The 10823-nt window shown below is 42.3% G+C and overlaps 1 protein-coding gene across 2 annotated transcripts in view; it reads right to left on the reverse strand.

The window, feature by feature from the left end:
• RASAL2 (RAS protein activator like 2) overlaps positions 1 to 10500 on the reverse strand; it is a 272437-nt gene extending 261937 nt beyond the window's left edge. The window contains exon 1 of one of the 2 annotated variants that reach the window (XM_054587721.1): positions 10102 to 10500. In XM_054587721.1, the coding sequence (XP_054443696.1) occupies positions 10102 to 10303 (202 nt within the window). In that variant the 5' untranslated portion in view covers positions 10304 to 10500. The remainder of the gene's footprint in view (positions 1 to 10101) is intronic. The other variant, XM_054587720.1, reaches the window with a different exon arrangement.
• Between the last annotated feature and the right edge of the window lie 323 nt (positions 10501 to 10823).

Below are 10823 nucleotides of genomic sequence, written 5' to 3' on the forward strand. Positions count from 1 at the left end.
AGTTCAATTCAAAGACTTGTGCAAAAAGATAATTAGAAGACTGTTAATATAAAAATTTTCTAAAATGTTACTGTCTAAAATAAGATAATGGCTAGATATGTTAAATTAGGGTCATTCACAAATTATATTTTCATATTATAAAGCCTCAAAAATAAAGCAGTGTGATAGTGGCACATGACTATAGACAGACCAATAAATCAGAATAGAAAATCTTGCAATAAACCAAAATCCAAATGGCAACCCTTCAGGGAGAGAGTCATAAGGATCTTAAATCAGTGGGGAAAAGATGGATAATTCAACAAATGATATTAGGACAACTGGAAAGCTATCTTTCTAAAAACAAAGCTATATCCATTTCTCATACCTTATACCAGGATGAACTCCAAAAGGATCAAAAATTTAAATGCAAAAAATGAAAACAAAGAAGGACCAGACACACCATGGGAGAATAATTTTCAACCTGAGAATAGGAAATGCCATTTTAACTATGACATAAACCAAAGGCCATGAAAGAAAAATATCCATTCAACTGCATAAAAATAATTTCCTCATAGAGTGGGGAAAAACACAAAAGAAAATACAGACAACTCATCACAGATAAAGGGTTCTTCATATAATATGCTAAGAGTTCCTACAAATCACTAAGAAAAAGATCCAATGAACTATTAAATATGGGGAAAAGATATGTACAGTTCATAGAAATGGATATATTTAAAGGACTCTGAACGATAGTCAATCATACTTAATGTAAGAAATATAAAAACTAAAATTAATCTCTTTGTTACCTTTTAGAGTGTCAGATTTAGAAAGTCTTGATAATTTCCTATGTGTTTAAGAATAGGCACTCTTACAATCTGCTGATGAAGTATAAATAGGTACAACTCCTAAGACGAGCAATTTGGGAATATTTTTCAGAATTACAAGTATGTACATCTTTGACCTAGCAATTCGATGACTTTTTCTTACAGATACACTCACACACAAGCAAGATGGCTTATATTCAACATTCTTCACTGAAGTATCACTTGTACCGGAAAACTTGAGGAATGATTAAATAAATTATGATTCATCCAGGGATTATGCAGCTATAAGGAGAATAAGGAACTGCTTTACAAACTTATAGGAAAAATATATCCAAGATTATTAGTATGTGTGTGTGGAGAGGAGATGTGCAAGAGAAGTAGCACAAAGTGAAGATCAATTCCTATAATGATTTATCATCTGTGTAAAAAAGAAAAAAAGCTGCCCTGACTGCAGGTGTGGTTCAGTGGGCTGGGTGCTGTCCTGCAAACAGAAAGGTCCCTGGTTCGATTCCTGGTCCGGGCACATGCTGGGTTGCAGGCCCAGGTCACTGACTGGGGGCATGTGAAAGGCAACCGATTGGTGTTTCACACATTGATGTGTCTCTCCCTCTCTTTTTCCCTCCCTTTCCTTCTTTCTAAAAATAAATAAATAAAAATCTTATTTTAAAAAATGGAAAAAAGCAGGTGTGCAGTAAAAATATGACAGTATTAATTCAGATATAAAGCCATTAACAACCGGCTCCAGACCCCTAGAACACCTAGCCGGCCTCTTCTGCAAGGCTACAGTCATTTCATTAACCTCGCAAAAAAACACAGTATGTATTTTTTTAACTACATGTCTGGACACCACTCCTTGCAGAGTTTTTACTTACCTAGTTACCTGCTTCCATGGGCAAAAAATAGATATAGAAGACTACACAAGAATTGCAAGCATTTATTGATTGTGGGGAAGGGACAATGACTGCCTGCCAGATAGTAAGTGTGGGGTGAGAGGGGAGGCGTGAGAGACCTCAAGTTACCATCAGACAGCCTGGAGCAGAGGGGTCTCCCCCATTGTCCAAGAAGGCTGCGGGGAGCGGGTGGGGGCAGTTCTTACACTGAGTAGACAGAAAGCTGGAAATATCAATGGACAGGGCATGAGTAGGAGAAGCTGGCAAGGTTCCTCAATAGAGGAAAAAGCCCTTTTCCCCACCCCATCCCAGTACCACATTGGCGGTGGGACCAGGGAAGGGCAGGCACGTGGGCCATAAAAGTCAAAATGGTGCAGGGGAGGTGCTGGACCACAGAGGCCTGTCAGCCTCGCCTGGGGAAAGAGGGGATTGGTTGGGAGGAGGTCCTACATGAAGCCTGAGACAGTCTGGGAAGATGGTCACTGTGAGAAAGCATCTGGCCTGTCCCCCACACAAGCTACTATAATCCCCGGGGAGCAAAGACTCACTCTTGCTCGTGACCTGAACTCGCCCTGTGTGCTCATCTGTTCGCTCCGTGGGCCACGGGGCCTTAGCAGCCGCACAGCCATGGCCTCCAGGAGGGCCGCTCTCTCCCGCCCACCTGGTGGCGCACTAGCCGGTGCATTCACGTACTGGAGTTCGCGACCGCGTGGCCCTAGCCGCCACAGGGCCGGTGGCCGTGTGGCCTCCACCTGCAGGCTCCAGGAGCAGCCTGAAATAAACAGCAGCCACAGACAAGCAAAGCTACCTGGATGGGGATGGTGACCACTCAGCAGTCTCCTGTGGGCTCCAAAGGACTGTAACTTAAATCGGAGCAGGAACTCTGCACACTGGCTTTTGCCTTGGTCTTGCTGAGAAGGTGGGCGCTGAGGCAGGAGTCCGCCATCTTCCCAGATGACGCGGCACCTGAATAAAACCTCTTTCCTTTGGCACCAGCATCTGCCTCGTGAGTTTGGTTTTTGTGGCAACAGGCAGCCAAACCCCCATTTTTTTTTTTGTTCAGTTACACTCACAAATACCATTTTATACCTTTTGAATTTTGAAAAATGGAAGTTATATTACCTATTTTTCAAATTATATTTAAAAATAGAAATATATTTGAAAAATTTTAAACATTTTCAAAAAAACATAAGAAAATACACTGTTAGAAAAAAGACAGGATATAAAATATATATGGTATGATACCAAATATGTACAGAAAAGTACATCTGTACCTAGAAAAGACTAGAATAAAATAAAATATTAAAAGAATATTTATCTCTGAATGGTAGAATTATAGGTGATTTTCATTTTCTTTGGATTGTCCTGTGATTCAAATCATATTCATGGGTTAATTCATAATTAGAGAAAATGGTATTAATTTTCTAATGGCATGAATCAAAGAGGTTAGAAATAAAAAGGAAAGGTAGAACATTATTAGGTATTATCCAGGGTTCTAAGCATCGTAAATAAAACATTCACATTTCCCTAAAGTATCACTTCCAGGAGCAGAATCCAGAATTGATGGATAAAGAACCCAGGCAAGCAAAGCAAACGTTACGAGAGCTCCTCTGTGCTCTCGTCCACCTCGCACGGATCACTGTGAGATTGCGCCCATCCTGCTACGTTCTGGGTGCTTGGCCCACTTTTGTTTTCCGTTACCTAGGTAATGGAACTTCCAGCATTTCCCTTAAAGACCGTGAAACTAACAGTCTGGTATTTCTCAGTGTCCAGTGTTCCTGACCTCCAGCTTTGAAAGGCCACCTCCCCAAGGGAAGGCAGTGAGATCCAGAAGCTCAGACAGGAGGCTGGGGAATCTGAGGTTGAGTTCTAATCCTGACAAACTGTGGAATTTGTCTCCAATTTGGGGAATAAAGTAAAATTCCCCTGAGCCAGTTTCCTTAGTGAGGAAACTTACAGCATTGTTTTGGAGAATATGTAGGACTATCAACTTTAAAGTTTCTTTTTAACTTTTTGCACTACGCTTCTGAACTTTGTTTTCTTACCTTATGTTAAATATTTTCCTCTCAAAATTTTCACTTTTCCAAATATCATTTGCAAGTCTTACCCACCTTTTAGACTCAGGAGTGCGGCAGGAAGTACTTTCAGAAAGCCTACTGAAAATGACACCACGTGGACAGAATCTGAGCAATGCTGAAGACAATTTATGGAGAAATAAGAATGCAGTCAGGATCTAAGTTGGATCCTTATGAGCAAAGTATATGCAGACAACTACTTAATGTAACCAACACTTGGAAAGGGAACGTAACTCCGAGCGTCTGAACCCTGCTGTAAGATAAGGAAGATGATAACTTCTGTATGACCATCTAGCAAATGAGGTGTCATCATGCTTTCAAGCACTCAATTTTTATTTCTTTTTCTCTTTACAGTATGCCCACCAACACCACTGTATTGGGCCTTAGGACATCTCGCTGCCTTTCCTACCATTTCTGTGTCATGTACTCCCTGAAGGCTGCCTTCTCCCTAGAAAATAAACTCCATTAAATGTGTAAAGGATACTCTACCTACAGGCCTTGAGAAGCACTTGATAGCCTTTGGGAAGAAAGGTGTTTTTACAAACATCAGAGAGCAATTATCCCTCTGCCAAAGCCAGGAAGCAACTTCAGCAGTGCCCTCCGCCCGCTTCAGACCCTCCTTCCTGGTTAACAAGACCGAACACCTCTCTGGTTACTTACAAGTGATTCCAACAGGGAGGGACAAGGGAGCAGCCACTGAATTTTTTCTGGATTAACTCAGTCATTAGTTGAATGCTTTTTTTGTGGTTCACCTACTTAAAAGGTGATCAAATCACTTTGTGCTACTAAAGAGAGCAACCTGCAAAGAACAATTACATAAACGCTCTGCTTCAATTTTCCTCATCCTTCTTCCTAATGAAACAAAGCATTAGAAACCACTGCCTTGCCATCATTTATTTCCTTAGTAATCTCAGTAAAGCCTACTTTCTTTATCGTGTGAATCCCTTTTCCTTTGCAAATCAGAGACATTTATTTCATTCACCATAATAGGACACAACTGTGCATCATTTTTAAAGTGTAGGCACTGAGTTTTATTATCTAAAAAATATAAAGGAAATCCTTATAAACAAACTATTCTTAAATACATAGGGGCATTCCAGAACTTCATATTATTTAAGTCAGAAAATTTGTACAGAACCTCAATTTCATACCTGCAACTCCTGAATCTAAAAAGCTCTGAAAAATCCTTATTTCATAAATTCTTTAGCAGTAAAATCTGACCAGCACTAACATAACACTATTTACAGTCTTTATACTAAACACTCAGTGTGAATATTCATTTGTTTAATTGCAGAAATATTACCATGACTGATTCCTGAATGTCGCTCCAGACCCCACTAGGGGGCTAATGTCATGGTATGTATACCATATTTTCTAAAATTTAAAAAAAAAATTCTGAAACACCCTAGTGCAAATACTTTTGAAAAGAGATTGCAGATGTATAGCTTCCTTCTTCAAAAATATTTTTATTCTTTGAAAATAAAATAGCAATAAACCAACATGACAGAGGATAGAAAAATACTATGATGTCACAAAGGAAATTATCCTTCATCTGCGAACATTAATAGAACACATGATTTAAATGATATATAAATTATCTCTCAAAGGAAGAAAAAAGGGGCTAACTGAAGTCAATATAATTTAAAATAAACAGTCTAGGCCTAGGCATTTTTGAAAGTTCTCTTATTCCAGTGAAGAACTGTCTGCTCCTAATGAATGTATCTAAAATGTATTTGGAGTTTAGGGGAAATTGTGTCAATATTCACAGTCAAAGTCACATGCTAAGTACTGGACTCAAGCTTAAGATCCCAAGAATCCCTGAAGTATTAATACTCATTTGTAAAGTTCAATGAACAGTATTTGAGGAAATTAAAACACTTAAATAGCATAAACATGTTTGGGGATGTACTGGGTAAACATTCACTGATTTCCTTCTAGCAAGTAATGGGCTCGAGCGTACAAAACTTCCAGTCTGGCTTGACTAAGCAGCATCATTCATTTACACATTAAAACAAAACGGAAACCACAGGGTTCATATTTAAGACACGTAGGAATGAGTGACTTGCTAAGAATATTCAAAGTCAGTTGTGTGAAGAACATTTTGGTATAAGGTCAGTTTGTCACATCAAATTCACAGAGGACCAAAATGAAACAACTTCCTGGGCTTGTTACTGCTTGCAACATTATGAGTAAATATAAAGACACAGTCTCTAAAAGTGCAACAAAATATATCACATCTTTTGTCTTAATCCCTGAAATATAAACAATAGTATTTGTTTAAACTACCAGGGGTAAAACTTCTGCCCCCATCAACTCGTATCCAGTTCATAAGAATTCCTACCAAATTCCCACTGTCATGTCTAGTATTATATGGTATTTGATATGGTATAATTAATTCTTTTTCTTTTGCTTGCTGAAATAGCACCAGCCTTTAGAAACTTTAATAAACAACAAGGCTGTATACTAGCTTAGTGGTTACCAATAATGTTGATATTATGTACTGTATTAACTGAATATATTAGACTAGTCCTACTGATATTATTAAAATTAAAAACTGTATGATTTCCTGTGATCGCTTTATTGCGATAACCATATTCTCTGTCCCACTATCCCAGAGCTCTCCTGTGCGTACACTTGCAGGCCTGCCACACTGACGAGTGTGGCGCCCCAGTGCAGGCACACTACAGACCGGTGTCTCCCGAAGGGTGTCCTACACTCACCCTCTGTTCATGGTAAAGTAGTTAATTTTAATGTTCTCATTGTTTACCAGAATGCACAGACAGCGAGCCTGGCTTTGCTGCTCCTGTTTCCTCTTGCTAGCCTGGTGAGCTTTTTCAGCCAATTGACTTTGCTTTGAGGCTATAAATATCTGAAAAATGTTCTGCATTTGATGCTCTTGGATTCTGCATCCATATTTAGCTGTTTGTGGCATGCCTTTGTTTAAGCTACTCTACCACCCATGCAATCAGTCAGGTGGAGATCTGAATGGTCAAAGGACAGATGGATCAACATTCAACAAACACTGACTTACTGTGAGCAAGGTACCAATCTGCTTGACACGGTGACAATGAAGGGGGTGGCAAGAGAGGAACGCAAAGATAAACAAGACAGACTCCTTGGTGTCAAAAATGTTAAAGTCTTGACAGGGCGTGGGCAAAACTAATTGTAATACTGAAATACAACAAATGAAACATTTTACAACTAAAATAAAATGAAGGCAAAGACAGAATAAATTTTTCTCTTAGCTGTGTCTCAAAGATGTGCATTTCTGTTCTAAATACAGATCCACCTATTATAAAGGCTCTGAACATACCCCCAAAAAGCTTGGCAATCATGGCAATACACACAACTCTGAGGATTATGTATGTGTGCATCTGTGTGTGTGTGTGTATACAATCAACTTGCCAAGAGCAAACTTAAAACAGTGCCTAGTCTTGGAGTTCTGTGAAGCAAACTAATGAAATATGTTTCAAAAAGTTTCTGTTAAGATTATCTTCTGGGAGGAGTATTCTTTTTGTTTGTTTGCATACTGGTTTCAGACATAAGTGTTCTGCCGAGGATGTGAACCACAGCCAGAAGCCAGCAACACTTACTACAGCTCCTTATTTTGTACCCTATCCTAAACCCACATGGCTATTCTAGGTTAGGTCTCAAAACTGAAGGAGCTAGACCTAAGCAAGACCCTCATCGGCACCTTCCTATCTTATGAAAACATTCCAGACAAATATACATCTGCCCTCAGCATTCCTTCCTTCAAGACTCAGTTCATTGACCTTTTGATAAAAGTGACCCCCAGGATCCTCTGACAATAATAATTTAAATGCATTAAGGGCTTGCCCGATGCCCTCCCCAAACAGTCAGGCTGGAAATGGTAGGCCAGTGTAGGTAAAATAATAGGGCAGGACATAGAATCAGGCAACTCTAAAGCTAAAAGGGACCACAGATACCAATTACTCCAGATTCCACATTTTACATAGAAACTTAGACCCACAGAGTTAAAATTACTTGCCCAAAGTTAGACAACCAATTTGTGGCAAAGCCAGAATGAAAAACCAAGTTCTCAACCCCCTGTTTTATACTCCAGACTAGGTTTCCCAGTTTCTGGATTTCTTTTTAAAAAAAAAAATCGATGACACTCATCAAAGTCTCTTTAAGTTGTGTGAAAGAATCCAGATGTTCCAAAAACAATCAGGACTTCGAACGCCCCAAACAAACAAATAAACAAGAACCCCAACATAAACTAGTGTTTTTCAGATTGATTTTCTACATTGTCATTTTTACTGCAAAGCTTGTCAAAGAGTTATACAATAACTTAAAAACTATCTAAGAAGATAGAAAAGCCAACCATTATTCAGAGAGTTCTGAAATATTTACATCAAACTAAAGACAACAAAGTAGTATCCAGGATGAGCTGCTTTAGAGGAAGGGAAGTAGCAGTTTTAAACAATAAATAAGAATAACTTCTGATTAAGCGATAGGGAAGACAGAAAAGTTACAGGACAAAAGAAAGTCTGCAACCTGATGCTGAAATGCACACTATGTGTGAGACAGGGAATATATATGTGTATATGTACGTATATTTAAGAATACATACACACATACATATACCCCGCAAATCCAGCCCTAGGAATGGACTCCAAAAACAAGCACATATTTTTATGGGTTACATGCAAATAATGATAGTTAACCTAGGTCTAGAAAACCCAGACAGAATAGTTTTGGGACTGCAATACTGAATTATGATATGTACCTATTCTTGCAGTAACAGAGCCATTACCTTCTAACTTCATATAAAAACAATATGCCAAAGAAATGTGCAAGGATAGGAAAAAGGCTAGAATGGGAAAATGCTGTCAGCACACTATGTACTCTAATTCAAGCTTATTTTCAGATTCTCATCAACCTCTGCTATAAACTGTCGCCTAAGAGGGATAGGGAGGTGGATGGGAAATCAGGCACCACAATTTTTAATCTGCTGAGAATGAACCGGGTGACTTTGCATCATCTCCCACTACTTTGCTTTAATTCTTTCAGCTAATTAGAATAACATCAAGAAACACATCAAGCAAAATACAAAGTGGTACCTATATATATCCTTAAGAATCGGTTATGGGAACTGCTGGATTTTTTTGAACTGAAAGGGCCGTTAAGAGATTATTCAATCCAATGCACTCGTTTTACAGATGAAGAAATCAGAGGTTCAAAAAGTGACCTGATGCCCCAAATCACATAGCCACTTAGTGGTGAACTGAGACAAAACTTCAACTCTCTGGACTCTTAGCTCTGTGATCTTTTTCCATAGTGATAGACTTGATGTCTTCAAATCAACAGAAATATCTAGAGAGACAAACTTCTAAGTCTTGGTCGCTCCTGAATAGAAAACACACACCCTGTTCAGCAGTATGAAAAAAGCAAGCATGATGCACTCAGTCGCTACAGACTTAGAAGCGCATAGCTGGACATAACATCTTACCATTGTGTTCGACCCCAGGTGCTTCAAGTTTGCTGTTAGACTCAGCCACATGACTAATGCCTTCTGTGTTCATGTGAACTAAGTGATAAACATCCTGAGGTTTCAATATTTGGGGAAGCCAATGCTCAGTCCTGAATGTCAGGCTATAAATCCTCAGGCTATGAGTTTTCAAGAGCTGCAGGGTTTTAATGCTGCCACAAGGCTCACCCGAATAGGATCCCTTCATTCCGTTTTAATTAAAGAGGTGGTTACCGGGAATGCAGAAAGGGAAAGTTTCAGTGTGTTCATCACTTTTAACTTGCTGAGTAGCCACCCAGTCACTTTACAAAGAGAACCCCAAACAATAGTGCAATCCGAAACAGTCCACACCCCTTGGTCTAAGCGGTTGTCTTTGGAGAGTGAGGTTCAGAAAGAGGTTACAGATTAGGTCTTTTCCCCCCAAATACAGACTTTTGCTAAGCTTTTTCATAATATCTTGGTGTCCAGCCTCGCTTCAATCAAGAGAAGGAAATGGAATACCGTTCCCTTAACTGCATGGTGTGCTCCATCAGACCTTCTTGAGGATCGGGTGACAGTTCCCTAAGTCATCACCTGAGAATTAAGTCTGAAGGGCCCAACACTACCTTAAACTTACTGCAGGTGCCTGAACGGGTCCAAAGACCACACTGAGGCACAGCTCGCTACCCAAGGGGCTCGTCGGGAGGAACTTGTCAGAAATGCGCCCCAGAACAAAAAGGGACGTGGGACACTGACCTAGACTGGATGGGAACTGCGAGCAGGGCTGACGCTAACTAGGGAATGCATTTCAGCCCGAGCCAAGAGGAGAAACGCCGGCCTCTGCGACGGCCCGCGGTCCTTACCGTACACCCGCACCCAGCTCTGCTGCTGGCACACTGACTCCAGGAGGATCCGATCCAGCATGCCACCAGCCACGGCCCCACTGACTGGGACAACCGCGTCCAGCTCCTCCGGGGGTAGCGGCGAGTCGGACTCCAGTCCCGGGAACATCTCTGGCCAGGACAGCGCCTCCGCGGCTCCTCCGGACGACGGGGAGAGCTCCATGGTGCCCCGGAGGGACGAGGCGGCGGCGGCGGGGCGGGCGCGCGGCTCCGCGCCCTGCCTGCGGGAAGGGGAGGCGGAGAGCGCCGCGGCGGGGCAGGCACCGAGCGGCAGCCGGCGCGGACGCGGCTCACCTTCCCCGCCGCCCACTGTCCGCGGCTCCGGCGCTGCAGCCCACCTGCAGCCGGCGGGCGGGACCCAGGCCGAGAGGCGGATCCAGCGTGGCCCCGGCCGGGGGTGCGTCCGGGCTCAGGTGTGGGTCCCTCCCGGGAGAGGACGAGGAAGAACCCGGGAGGGGCGGCTCGCCCGCCAGCCCCCTCGGAGCCGCCTCCCTAAACCCCGGCCGGCGTCTCCCGCGGCTGGAGCGGGCTCGGGCTGGGGATGGAGCGGGGCCGGCAGGGCTGGGCTGGGGGCGTCGCCGCCAGGGGCCGCCCCCTCTGACCGGCTCGCGCTGCCGCTGCCGCCTTGGGGGCTCCGAGTGTCCGCTCCCTCAGCCTGAAGGCGGAGGGGGGCGGTGGCCCCG

Source organism: Pteronotus mesoamericanus, unplaced genomic scaffold (genome assembly GCF_021234165.1).
Source record: "Pteronotus mesoamericanus isolate MK-2021 breed Mesoamerican mustached bat unplaced genomic scaffold, CSHL_Meso_final scaffold_1186, whole genome shotgun sequence".
In the NCBI taxonomy this organism is placed as follows: Eukaryota; Metazoa; Chordata; class Mammalia; order Chiroptera; family Mormoopidae; genus Pteronotus; species Pteronotus mesoamericanus.